This window comes from Crocuta crocuta, unplaced genomic scaffold, assembly GCF_008692635.1.
Source record: "Crocuta crocuta isolate KB4526 unplaced genomic scaffold, BGI_CrCroc_1.0 scaffold170, whole genome shotgun sequence".
NCBI classification, from domain to species: Eukaryota; Metazoa; Chordata; class Mammalia; order Carnivora; family Hyaenidae; genus Crocuta; species Crocuta crocuta.
The window spans coordinates 6,328,113-6,342,099 of record NW_027527853.1 but is presented as its reverse complement, the minus strand read 5'-3'; the positions used below and the strand labels follow the sequence as shown (position 1 = coordinate 6,342,099).

The 13,987-nt window shown below is 39.8% G+C and overlaps 1 protein-coding gene across 1 annotated transcript in view; it reads right to left on the bottom strand.

Annotated features, from left to right (window-relative positions):
- Positions 1-13,987, bottom strand: part of CPEB3 (cytoplasmic polyadenylation element binding protein 3) — a 160,671-nt gene that overhangs the window by 143,256 nt on the left and 3,428 nt on the right. Inside the window, 1 exon segment of the mRNA XM_077779871.1 lies at positions 13,600-13,987. This exon segment is cut by the window's right edge and continues 141 nt beyond it. Within this exon segment, the coding sequence (XP_077635997.1) occupies positions 13,600-13,987 (388 nt within the window).

The following is a 13,987-nucleotide window of genomic DNA, read 5'->3' as shown; positions in this document are numbered from 1 at the left end:
CAAAGTTTTACTTTGCAATAGCCTGAAGCATTAACACAATTCATCTCTTTATTCTGCTTAAAATCAATACAAAGTTTAACCTCACAAACATTGCAAAATAATGTTTCTTCAGTATTGTTGAAAATGGTTCAAAGTATTTAGATTGTGTTTTTGTAGCTTAAGGACCAACAAATTTTTAAACAGATTCAGTATTTTGATACTGTCATTACACAGATTTAAGTAATAAAGTCTTTTTCATTCTCTAGATAATTTCTGCCCTTTGAATGAGCATGATGACAATGAGGGGCATGGCAAACCTTTAATTTAAGCCACCAATTAAAAAACAGCAATCACCTCCCCCAAACAAACAAACAGATCAGGGTGTCTTTTAATTTAGGCATATGCAGAACATGATGCTGGAAAAGGCTGAGAACTGGCAAACTTTTGGTCAGTTGCTATTACCAGGCCGTGATATCACACATATTAAATTGTATTCCAAAATGCTCTGTTGTTACAATGCTCTATACCAATAGAAACCAGGAAATAGATGATGGCTAGGTTTCCACACTGGCTTATAAGTAGTTAATTGGTTACAAAGCTAAACAAAAAAACCTTCATCAGCAGCCACTCTGTTCCTATGTGAAACCTCAAGGTCTGATACACTTCTTTTCAATGAGCTGTCAGGTCTATCACTGAGACCTAAGCCAACTGTCCCTCCACCGCACAAGCCCTCAACTTCTACCCCTGCCTCCGTCCCACAGCTCTACTCTCTTCATTAAGTTAAAGTAATAGGAATGGGCCATCTGAGGTCACAGCAATGACAAAGAAGTGAATGGGAGAGTGCAAACGTTCCTCTGAGGAGAGAGGGTCATCTGTATACCAGCAATTTCTGAAAGTCAGTATTTCTAATTGTACCTCTTACACCAAAATGAAACAACATCCCTCTCTTAAATCAAAACTTTCATAAGCAACTACTATAGTTGAAGCTTTGTTTGACTTTCCAGATTAACCCATGAGTTACATCTTCCCTATAAAAAATATCCACAGTATACTCAATACCTGTCACAGATTAGCCCAGAAATTTATGGCCTATCAGATGAGCTGCAAGCTTACTTAAAGGTGGTGGGTTTGTCCCTAAGACCTTTTTAAAAAAAATTTATTTATTTTGGGGGGGAGGGGCAGAGAGAGGAGGAGAGAGTCCCTACGTGTTTTTAATGTTTGTATTACTGTAATTCTGTGATTTAGTTCATTTAAACCAATGAAATGAACGCCAAAAAATTTTTTTAATTTGAGAGAATGTGTGCACATGAGCACAAGTGAGAGGGGAAAAGGGACGGAGGGGGAGAGAGAGAAGAAAAACCTTTTTTTCCTAATGTTTATTTTTTGAGAGAGAAAGAACATATTTTTGAGAGAGAGGACGTAGAGAGACAGACAGAGGATCCGAAACAGGCTCTGTGCTGAAAGTGAAAGCCTGATGCAGGGCTCAAACTCACAAACTGTGAGATCATGACCTGAGCCGAAGCCAAACGCTTAAACTGACTAAGCCGCCCAGGAGCCCCAAGACAGACAAAATCTTAAGCAGGCTCCACACTCAGTGCAGAGCCCTGCACGGGGCTCCATCTCACAACCCTGAGATCATGACCTGAGCTGCAACCAGGAGTCAGACGCCCACACGCAACCGAGTGAGCCACCCAGGTGCCCCCAAAAAACTATTTTTATGATGAAAAGTGTTTTGATGAGCACTGGGTGTTATATGGAAACCGACTTGACAATAAACTATTTGTAAGAAAAAAAAAGAAAGAGAAAAGTGTTTTTGAATACTCTAGAGAAAGCTAGATAAAAGAGTATTTGGGACCCTTTCATTTAGAAAGTTCTTAAAGTTAGGCAGAACCTCGGTGAATACATGAAAAGGGAGAAAAATTTTATGAGACATAGAAGGTTTCAAAATTTTAAAGGTTTATTGGATGCCATGGAGCAGGGCTTTTACTCTAAATCTATGATTCTTAACCATTTTTGAGTTATGGGCCCCTTTGGAAATTTAATGAATGGCACAGCCCACCTTTCTCCCTAGAAACACAAATGAATAAACAAGTTACAATTCTGGTGGTTCCTATACCCTGGCCCCATTTCCTTTCCCTTCCACCCTCTACCCTCCCACAAAGGACATTTCCTTGTGGCTCCATGGATTCTAAGCTTCTAAACATTTTATCATGTTTACATCCATTAAAAACTAAGCACCATATCAGAACAGCCAACTATATTCCATACGGTCTAATATCAACTTTGTTAAGACCTTATTAATGGTATTTCAGACTGGCTAATAATATCCACGACCTCTCAAGAAAGTTTACTCAACATAAAAAAAACAGACTCTGGGTTTCATTTCTCTTATTGCCTGTGATCCTCCCGTATGATTGATTGGTTAGCAACTCCTTGTAGTTGTTTGCAATGCCAGGCTGTAACTCATAAACAAGATGACTAATCAGCTAACATACACTCTAATTCTCCGGGTACAATAAAAAAAATAAGAAAGAAAGACCAGGCGAGAATCAGTAAAAGTGCTGGACTTAGAATGGTAGTTATTTCTTCTCTCAGATTTAGTGTTCTAATAAGTAGTCCATGAAGTAATCTATCTTAATAAGGTTTTCCTTCCCACACATTGAGAGTCACACAAAAGCATGGGTGGATAAGAGATGTCAAATCACTTGCTCAAATATTCCCAACACATAGCTTTCCCTTCTGAAGTTCCTCCACTCTAAACCCACCTGCCTTCTGAGTCATGAAAATTCTAATCTGCCACAATTGAGCATTTTTACCTCTAGATCATTTTCCCCAGCTGCCTAAACTAGAACCTGGGAGTCATTCTAAACTCCTCCTTCTCTCTTCCTCATACCCAAGCAATCACCAGTGCTTCCAGTCGGCCTCCTAATTTATTTCTCAGGTCTGTCTTTTCCTCTCAATCACTTTAGATCCTTACATTTTAACTGGCTACCCTGCCTGTGTTTGGTTCCTGACAATCTATATCCCAGAATAATCTTTCTGAAACAAAAATATGATCACTTCACTCACCAATTTAAAAGCCTTAAAATGGCTATCTTTCTCAGCTTAACAATCCTTGAATGTCCCCCTACTGGACAAAGTTGAAGGCAAAGAATGCTGGAACGTCCTTGTGATCTGACCCCTACCTGCTCCTCTAGCCTCATTTCTCACTCACCTCACCCCTGCCCGGCATCATCTGCTCTCTCAGCATAATGTGTTTCTCTTACCTATATACCTGCTGTTCCCTCTTGCTTAAAGCATATCTTCTTTGTTGCAACTCCTACCTGTCCTCTGGGTGTGCCTATGGAACCCTGACCATTCAGCTCTGAATAAAGCTTTAAAATGTCCCCAAATGTTCATAACGGCATTATGTTTAATGGTTAAAAACTGAAAACAACCTAAATCTTCCAAATATAAAAATGATTTGCTGGGGCGACTGGGTACCTCAGTTGGTTAAGGGTCCAACTCTTGATTTTGGCTCAGGTCTTGATCTCACATTTGTGAGACTGAGCCCCGAGGTGGGCTGAAGCACAGAGCCTGCTCTCTCTCTCTCTGCCCCTCCCTTGCTCACACGTGCACACATACACACACACTCTCTCAAAATAAACATTTTTAAAAAAGGACTTGTTAAATTTTAATGGATTCCTGTGTTAGAATTTTATGCAGTAATAAAAAATGTTTATAAATTTAATGATATGAAAAACTAAAAAATATGCCTATAAAATTGTTAACACAGAATCATCTCAACCATATAAATACATTATACAACATATAAATACATTATACATACACATAAAAAAGAGATAATTGGCAGAAATGCACCAAAACAGGAGCACTTATCTCTGGGTAACAGGATTATGAGCAATTTTTTCCCTCCAGTTTTAATGGTGAACATGGATTACTTTCAAAATCAGAAAAAGTGAAAATATTTTAAACCGTGAAGACTTTCCTGGAACCTTCTGAACACACAAACACACACAGACACAAAAATTTAATCATCCCCTACTCTGATTCAAGTATACATTCTCTTTGCTGTGTGTCACACAGTTAAAAACCTTATCCATACACACACACACACACACACACACATTTTATTTTAGAGAAAGAGAGAGAGCAAGGGAGCAGGCTGGGGGTGGGGGTAGAGGGCGAGAAAGAGAGAGAATCTTAAGCAGGCTCCACACTCAGCACAGAGCCTGACATAGGACTCAGTCTCACAACACTGGGATCACGACCTGAGCCAAAATCAAGAGTAAGGCAGACACTCAATCGACTAAGCCACCCAGGTACTCCTATACTTCTATATTTTAATTCATGTGTGTCGGGGAGCTGACAGGATTTAGTTCAGCTTTAATCCCTAGTACCTTATCTCTCACGGAGGCTAATTTAATGTCTATAAGTGAAATTACTTTTACATTGCTTGCTACATGCAAATGACCAATAAATGCCTAATCAATCATTTTAAAATGTAAATCATTAACACATTCAACAAATATTTACCATATGCCTAAAATATCCCAGGCTGTCACAACCCCTGCGGACACAGCAGTAGAAAGGTCCTTGCCCTTGTGGGACGCTACACTGTAGTGTGGAGAAACAAAACAAAAAGCAGCTCATTTTAGAGAGTGACGAGTGTTACAAAGGCAATGTGGGATGAGGAGTATCAGCGAAGATCTGGGGAAAGAATACAACATCAAAGGCATATTGAAAGATAGTGAGTGACAAGATAAGAAGCAAGCAGGGACAGTAGAATGGAAGAACTGGACATGGATAGAGTCAAAAGACCTAAGTTTCCACTCCTGATCTGTCACCTTCTCTGAGTCTCACGTGGGATGATAATTTCTAATTCACAAGAATGTGTAAGGATTAAGGATTAAATAAAATAATTTCCATGAAAAGGGTGAGGTTAGTACTTGGCATTTAGGGTCCCCTCTATTTTTTTAGCTGTATCTGAGACATCAAAAAATAATATAACACCCAAGGGACACCTGTGTGGCTTGGTTAAGCATCTGACTCTTGATTTTGGCTCAGGTCATGATCTCATGCTCAGTGCTGGGCATGGAGCCAGTTTAAGATTATTCTCTTTCTCCCTCTAACTCTTCCTGTACACGTGTGCAAGCTCTCTCTTTCCCTCCCTCAAAAACAAACAAATAAATAAACACAATACCAAAAACCTGGAGTACATGGATTATGAATGTAAATGAAGATCTCAAAAGAAACTCAACAATGTAAATCCCATCCCTTTTGATCAGAGAATTCTGTAATAGATTTGTAGTGAACAAAACTACTACATATGCTATCCTTCTTAACCACTTATCTGAACTCAGGATTCTACTATTGATTATAACTGCTTTAAATAACAATGTGGCCAAGAGTTGACTAGTTTACCCACAAAATCAAATGCAAACACATAAAAACAGATCCATATCCAAAAGTGTATCTCAGCCTTTCCCCCAGTCTCATAAACATTACTGGTCTTCACTATTTTTAATCCCCTGCACATCTCAGTTATATGTCTCTAGTCCAAAAGAGGAAAGGAAATTTACCACAGCAGATTGCAAAAGAGAGGTGCTGGGCACATTTACTTCTTGTCCTTTTTAATTGCTGTGTATCTGAAACCTAAGAACTAGGTCTCCTGGACTTTGAGTAGGGGGTTAAACTGTCAGATCATGAAAATGTTTCCTCTGAAGTATTTTAAACTCTAATCAATCCCCAAACCCTACCATATACTTAAGATAGACAGTCTTTTGGGGCACCTGGGTGGCTTCATGGGTTAAGCATCCAACTTCGGCTGAGGTCATGATCTCAAGGTTCATGGGTTCGAGCCCCATGTCAGGCTCTGTGCTGACAGCTCAGAGACTAAAGCCTGCTTCCCTCTCTCTCTTAAAAATAAACATTAAAAAAATAAAAAAAATAAAAAAAAAGATAGGCCCTTTACCTCTCTGCTTTCCAATCTCACATTCCTCAAATGACTGACTGACTGAATGGGCCTGCTGCAACCTACTCTGTCAACCTCTTAGACCAAAGAATTCTCTTCTTAATATGTCTAAGTGCTATTGTCAGAATTATTCTGACCCTCATTCTGGTCAGTTGTAGTATTCATAACAATTTGAGAAGTCAGGAACAAAACATTACCATAACAGGATAAATTAACTCTACAAGAATGAGTTGATTAACAATGAGGAGGTAAAGAAAAATTTAACTTGTAAGATGCAAGCTAGCATTTCCATGCATTGGCTCCCCAAACCTTTCATGTCACACCAAGAACTCTGTGTGCTTTGTGGCATACCAAACCTACAAAGAGAGTCATATCCCAAAAACTATTGGATGTCCTTAAGCCTGGGAACAGATGATATTTTCTATTTTTGACAAACTGAAGATGTCCTTTATGACACTGCATACATTAACCTATTTCTACATCCTATGGACACATCCTACCATCTTGTAGAGAAATGGTCTAAGGGCAAACCTGTCTCAAAAATGTTAAATATATTGTAGAAAAATAAAACTATAGCACCTTGTGTTTAAATGTTTATTCATTCAATTAGGGGGCCTGGGTGGCTCAGTCAGTCAAATGTCTGACTTCAGCTCAGGCCACGATCTCATAGCTTGTAAGTTCGAGCCCTGCGTTAGGTTCTGTACTGACAGCTCAGAACCTGGACCCTGCTTCAGATTGTCTCCATCTCTCTCTGCCCCTCCCTTGCTCACACTCTGTCTCTCTCTCTCAAAAATAAACATTAAAAATAATAGTAACGGGGACACCTGGGTGGCTCAGTCGGTTAAGTATCCAACTTTGGCTCAAGTCATGATCTCATGGTTTGTGGGTTCAAGCCCTGTGTCGGGCTCTGTGTTGACAGCTCAGAGCCTGGAGCCTGCTTCTGATTCTGTGTCTCCCTCTCTGCTCCTCCCTTGCTCACACTCTGTCTCTCTCTCTCAAAAATAAATATTTTTAAAAAATTAAACAATAGCAATAAATGGTATTCATTCATTTAATGAGTAGCTACTAAGTGTTAGGTGCTTGTGAACTTCTAGACGTTGATTCATTTGGCGGCACTGACCATTTAATTAGTTGCACTGAGTTACTAAAGAAAGAGAATTATTTTTTTTCTCTTGTACTTGATCTTGACTTTGAAATAAGTTTGAATCCCTAACAAATGAAGATATTTGGCTGTCCATAGTCTTATAAATACAAAATCAGTACACAATGTTTCCTTTCTTCCATGTGTATTAATTCTATGATCACCTAAAAATGATATAAAGGCTATTTTGTGCCCATTTTTGTTTCTCTCCTCTGAAGTATGCCAACATGGATTCATATTATGTATTTACTATTTCTGAGAATGATATACTAAAGCTTCTGGGGAAAGAAAAGTAGGCTGGATTCCAAGATACTAATTTATTGTATTATTTTCATTCAGTACTACCTTTCTATTTCACATTAAGTCAAAATGCAAATATTAAAATGGTTTCATGCTGGGGCACCGGGGTGGCTCAGTCAGTTAAATGTCCGACTTCAGCTTAGGTCATGATCTCACAGTTCGTGGGTTTGAGCCCGCGTCCAGCTCTGTGCTGACAGCTAGCTCAGAACCTGAAGCCTGTTTCAGATTCTGTGTTTCCCTCTCTCTCTCTGNCCCGCAAAAAAAAAAAAAAAAATTAAAAGAAAAAATTTATAAAAATAAATAAAATGGTTTCACATTAAAAAATTTACATGCCCAGCATCTGTAAAGAACACTAAAGGATATGAAAACTAAATGTAATAGAACCAAAACATAACAGAACCCCCATAGAACAAGCCATTTACAAGGAATAAGGACCAGTTGTGGAAAATCCTGTGTTAGGCTGGCTACTACTGCAAGCACAGCAATCTCTCCATGAAAGTCCCCTTTGCAGTGGTGGTTACATTCCCCAACTCCCAAGATCCAAACTTGGAGCTCTATACTGAATTCTATCTCTGACAATCACATGGGCCCCTACAGAGAGCCTGGCATGGTCTTCGGGAAAGTGGTAATAAGGAGCTTCAAATTAGAGCCTTTATTGCTCCAGAACTACCAAAATCAACATCGGTAGCAGTTGGGAAATTACAAGTGTAGCATTTCTCCCATCACCAATTAAAATGTTCACAGAACGGGAAAAAGTCTTATACTTGCATTGGTGAGTCAGCCATAAGCAGAAGCAGGTAGTTACAAAAAGCAGGTAGTTACTGCCTTTCTAGGTCAGGAAGTCACCATAATATATAAAGAGTGTATATAATATACACTGCTCCTCCATCCCTGCTGGACACATCTTTCCAGCCCTTCTCCATTTCCAGATACCATCAACTATTGTTTAACTCTGGACTACTGATTATCAACAATATTTCCTTTATTAAACTCTGACTATAATTAGAGGCAGTTAGGCAGACATCTAAGAGCCATAACAGTTTCTAATTTTCTGAATACTTTGTACACATTCTCTGGAAAGCAAACCCAGAAGCTTGGTGCTCTCTCTCCATTTTTGCAGACTGACAGAAAGAATCATTGGCTAAATGATGTGACCCAATCACCAATGGTGGAGTTATGGCTTCAACTAATGTCTTTCTTGTTCTAAGCTTCATGGGCTGCCTACTACTCTATGCTCCTCTCCATCTCTCTCCTCAATAAAATCCACACGACTTAATCAAACTTTTCATACTGTAAAAAACAAAGCCATAATATTCCACTACGTGCAGATCAAAACACTACAAAACCCACCTGAGCAATGACAAGTTCCAAATGGACAAGCAGTATACCTTATACAGCCCTCGAGAAAAGCAAAACAGGCCAACCAATGGAGAAAGCTATTTAAGTAGAAAATTGTATCTTATAGAATATCTAAAAGCATTACATTTCTGAGGGCATACTTTTGTATCAACTCACTGCAAAGTCATAAAAAGTTTAAAGCTAACTGCTTTTCAATACGCAATTTTGAAGTATACTGTTGATATTATTGTTTTTAGTAGCAGCGAAAACCTTCTAATATTTCCTAAACAACCTGTCTTTTAAAAAGAATATAGATAATGTGGCTTTGTTGGCATTCAGGGTAACCATGTCATAATAGGCTCTGAAACAGTTTGCGGGGTTGGGTGGACCATAAGTGGTTTTGCATTAGAGCAGTAGTTAAGAAACCAACAACAGAAGAGTCTCCAGTTTTAAATCTAGGTCATACTAACCTTAGTCAAGAGCAAGCAGAAACTAGACAATTTATATATTACTTCCTAAAAAGATGGTTTACAAAAAAAAAAGGAGCACAGACTTGAAAAATATTAATCTTTCCTAAAATTTTATTATAAATAAGCTTATTTATTTTTAAAAATAATCTATATTCCCATTAATTCACATATGGAATTTGTTCCTCTGTTATAGATAACCCACTAGCAAAATTAACACTGAATTACATTTAACTAGACTTCTACCAGAAAATAAGTCTTTCAATTTGGAGTGAGGGAAGTGGAGAGGGATATAAGCAGAGATGAGAAAGAAAAGCAAAACATAATTGGCAATTTCCCCCCCAAAATACAGTATTCAAAATACATAAATTAAGTAAATAAATAATAGAGGGAAATACTAACTACTGTTGCAAATAAGTGGCAGTAAATATATGAGCACCATATTTTTCTTCCTCCATTTCCATCAATACAAATTTTTAAAAGCACTATTTCCAGGGCATATCATAAGGTCAAGTACAGATTCTGTCCCGTCTCCTGTCTCTACACTGCACTATTAACTGATGTCCTAGAGCTATCATACCCAAGGTATTAGAGTGGAGACTGGCTCTGGAGGCAGACTGCCTAGGTTCAAATCCCAACTCTGACAATTACTGGCTGTGTGATCATGAGCAAATGAAGTAAATGTACTAACTCTCAATTTCTCTGTCAAGTATAATAAGGATTATAACAGTCCTGAACCTCAAAGGAGTTCCAATGAGAACCTATCCCTAAACTGTTTAGCACAGGGCCTGGCTCATAAGTAAATGGTGGGTCACCACATTGTTACAGTAACCAGAGGGTACCCTCAGACAGAAAAAGGACCACACAACATTGTATAGAAGTTTATGGTTATTCATATTACACTGTAGAAGAAATCAGTAATCCATACTATGATAAGACCATGCAGAACTTCTGGTCACCATTACAATAACAATAATCGCAGCCCAACATTTGTGTGGTGCTTTACTATGAGCCAAGCACTGTGCTAATGCAGTTTCTCATTTGAACTCATATGAAGCAAGGAATTGTTATTATTCCCATTTTACAGATAAAGGTATTGAGGGTCAATATGTATGCATAATTTACTCAAGATTACAAAGCAAGTGATTGGCAGGGTTAAGATTTTGAAACCTAGGCAATCTGCCTCCAAAGCCTACTTCTGATACAAACTACCCACCCAAACTCGAGCAAAGAATATCACATAATGGGATTTCAATTTCCTCCTCCGAAAAATAAAGAGTGGTAGAACAGGTATTCTTAAAACTCCCTTCTAAACTCTGGACAAAAATGCTATATAAACCCACATTCACTACCTATAGAAAATATCTCTGCTTTAGTCCTTTTACAGACCCAGCCAGGCTTTTCTGTCTTATATAAATATAGAATGATGCATATTTATAATTCCCCCAGGGGAGTGCCTCACTGTTCCTGAGCCAGTTAGCAGAAGGTACATCACCAAGAGACAACAGCCAGAGAGCCTCACTAGATAGTTCCATAACCTTAAATCCCTTTACATGGAGCCCAAAGAGTACCTGACTTAAAATTAATTCTACCTGACGGCACTAGTGCTACAGGAAAGTTAAGAAGACACATTAACAAAATTAGCCAAACCTTTAAAGTAGAGCTATGTCACTCTACCTCTTAGGACCTCAGTTTCCTTATTTACATAAATGAAATGGCTTTTACATACAGATAAACCTGAAGGAAGCAGCCACCCCAACTCAGGGAAACCAATCAACTTTGTTAGAATTGAGAGAAGAGGGTAAGTAACATGTAGTTTGGAAAACCACATTCAAATACAGCTATTGCTTTTATAATATAAACTACAGAAGAAAAGCTCCAAAAAAAAAAAAAATCTATTGTGCTGCTTTGCAAAAGAGGGCGAAGCAGCACTGAAGGGACATGGATTTCAAAAATACACGTTAAGATACATTAGAGTAGATCACTGTTGCAAGCCCCTTTTAGCTGAGAGTCTGTAAAATAGAGTCTCTAGGACTTCTTATTTTCTCCCTTTCACAGAAAAATGATTTAAATAAATGCACACACATGTAAAATTCTAAACACAAGACTCAGGGTGTTTTGTTTTTAAAACCTATGTGAGATACTTAACTCCATTCTTGTAAGATTCCAACTCAAAGTCAAAGAACAATCAGGTTACTCCTCATTTGGTTCCACTATTGCTTCAAAACACTGAAGCTCCATTTTACATAAAACAAAGAAGCGAGACATGAAGTCCATGTAATTTTTCCTGAGGCCAAATATATAAAGCTCAATTTTAAATAAAATCTCTCCTCGTACAAATCTTCTGGCCATTTTTGCCTTCTCAATAGCACCTCCAGGGATGGATGAAAAGACAAGAAACCAAAGTCAAACCAGTCTGTCTGGCTCCCATTAGCATAACTGGTAAATGGCTTGCTGAGAAACAACTGGCAATCTATACACTACTACACTACTTGTCAATAGGAGTTTGGGGGAAGTCTCATGGATTTAATCTCTACTCAGTCCTCATTTCCAGAGACAATTGATCAAAAGCTAGTTGTATTCAGACTCGCCTCTTAGAAAAAGGTAAGTGATGTCTACAGCATCAACTCTTACCCCTAAACCTCCCTGTCAGACTTTAGGTTATCTTATAAGACTGGACTTGGATAGGAAGCAACAGCGAAACTCTTAGAAAAAGGGCTCTCCTACCAAATGCAGCCTCCCTGTTCTATTCCCTTCCCACAAAAATAAGCACGTAGAGAAATTCCAGAAAGCAGATTCCTCCTTTTCTCTACCAAACTAATTCCATCTTGCAGTGTCTCTTCATTTTATTAAAACAAACTTTAGAACAATGGAAAGAAATACACCTTAATATTAAAATCCTCCATGCCTAAAGGATCCCTGTGAAAATCTGTCAAGATCCTCTCTCATGAAAAACTCTCATACACAACATTTACAAGTTTCATGGACTCCCTTGAACTGTCTAGGCTCTAGCCTAGAGAATCATGTGCTTCTCAATAACCCTATCTCCTCCCTCATGGATGGGAGCCACCCCAAACATCACATCTGAAATGTAAAGAACAACAAAATGAAGGCTCCAATTGCACCTGATGCTTTCGACTACCTCCGTCAAATGTCGGTTCTGCCGTTTTTCAGCAATACTCCAAGGATTTGTTTCATTTCCTTGACCACCCAAATTGGGTCTTATCCAAAGTCCTCCTCTCTCCTTCCTTTTTTCTTTTCTTTTTTAACTGATCTTATAGCCAAATCAATTTGTAAGTGAAGGATAGATGTTTGCCTGAGAACAAAAGCCCCCAGTGAACACTCACCCTCACCACCCCTTTCCAACTCAAGATGTTCAGGACACTGCCGACTAACTGATGTGTCCGTGGGCTGGATTAGAAAACAAGAACAGAATAAGGACACTCCATTCAACCTTTTTGTCTGGGGCATTTCCTGGGTTTTTCACTGGTATTTAACACCAAGACACAAGGCTCATTTTTCATTAAAGTTGCAAGACTTTCCCTCTGCCCAGTTTCAAATGGTGTAATTGATCTGCATTGTCTTCTTAAATAACCCAACTGAAGGACACTGCAGCTTTAAATATTTCAGTGCTAGCTAGCAAATAGACTCCATTGCAATATGGCTCTGAAGGTCGCGTCCTATTGTCTCTTTGCTCTAGAAAAACAATGTCTAAGTCCTTCTTCTAGGTAACATCGGAAGGGTTACCCCTAGAATTTCCACTCTTCCAACTGGGTCCCTGAAGGAGTTTGGGAGTTTATTGGAAGCTCACACTCATAATTTTCCCGGCAGGGGCAATATGCTGATTGCTATTAATGATGCCAGCACCTTAGCGAGACATAAACACATGTGTTCACATTAGTTTAATTGAGCATATGCAACTGTCTGAAATAGCACCACTCAAGGGCTGTTAACCTCTTTAAGAGTAGGCCCAGGGTAGTTTAGGAGTGGATGGCTTTCAGGCGGCACTCTGAACCCAGGATTGCATAACCTGAAATGTGTAGCTACTTAAAATGACAGGAATCTCAGTCTACTCATCCTGGGACCATGCCAGCACCTTGCACCTTTATTTGTTAAAGAAGGTCAAAATAAGAGGCACATACACGGCGAAGGAAAAAATAAATCAAAAGAAAAAGGCCCTTTTCTATCTTATCACGGCGGTTAAATAGGATCCCTCAAGCGGTCACAGTTTGACCGGGGCTGGAACAGCCCCGGTGAAATGGAGGCTTTGGAAGGGGAGAAGGGAGCTGGACATCGATGCATTTTTTTAAAGACCAAAAATCAGTGGACGGTTAAATGGCAAGGAAGAAGGGGCAAAGGGAGCGGGGTAGAAGGTGTGTGCAGGTGCAATGGAGCATTACCTGAAATGGCAACAGATTGTTACCATTATCCGTCCGGAAAGCGTTATCCTCCATCCAGGACTTGGAGGTGAGCGGGGCCGCGCGGGGGAACTTGGGCGGCGCGATCACATTGCTGGAGAAGGGCTTTTTGAGCGGCGAGATGGGGTTGAGCGGTGATCCAACCCCGACGCCCACGCCCACGCCCACGCCCACGCCGACCGCCCGGCGAGGGTCCCGGCCAGCCGGCAGGCCGCCCCACGGGTTGGACGGCGCGCTCCAGGCGGCGTTCACACTCTGGTGCGTGTTCCAGCTGGACGAGGCTGACGAAGCGGCGGCTGCGGCCGCGGCGGCGACTGCAGCCGAGGACGAGGACGGCTTGCTGGTCATGATGGGCTGGTGGCCGTACGCC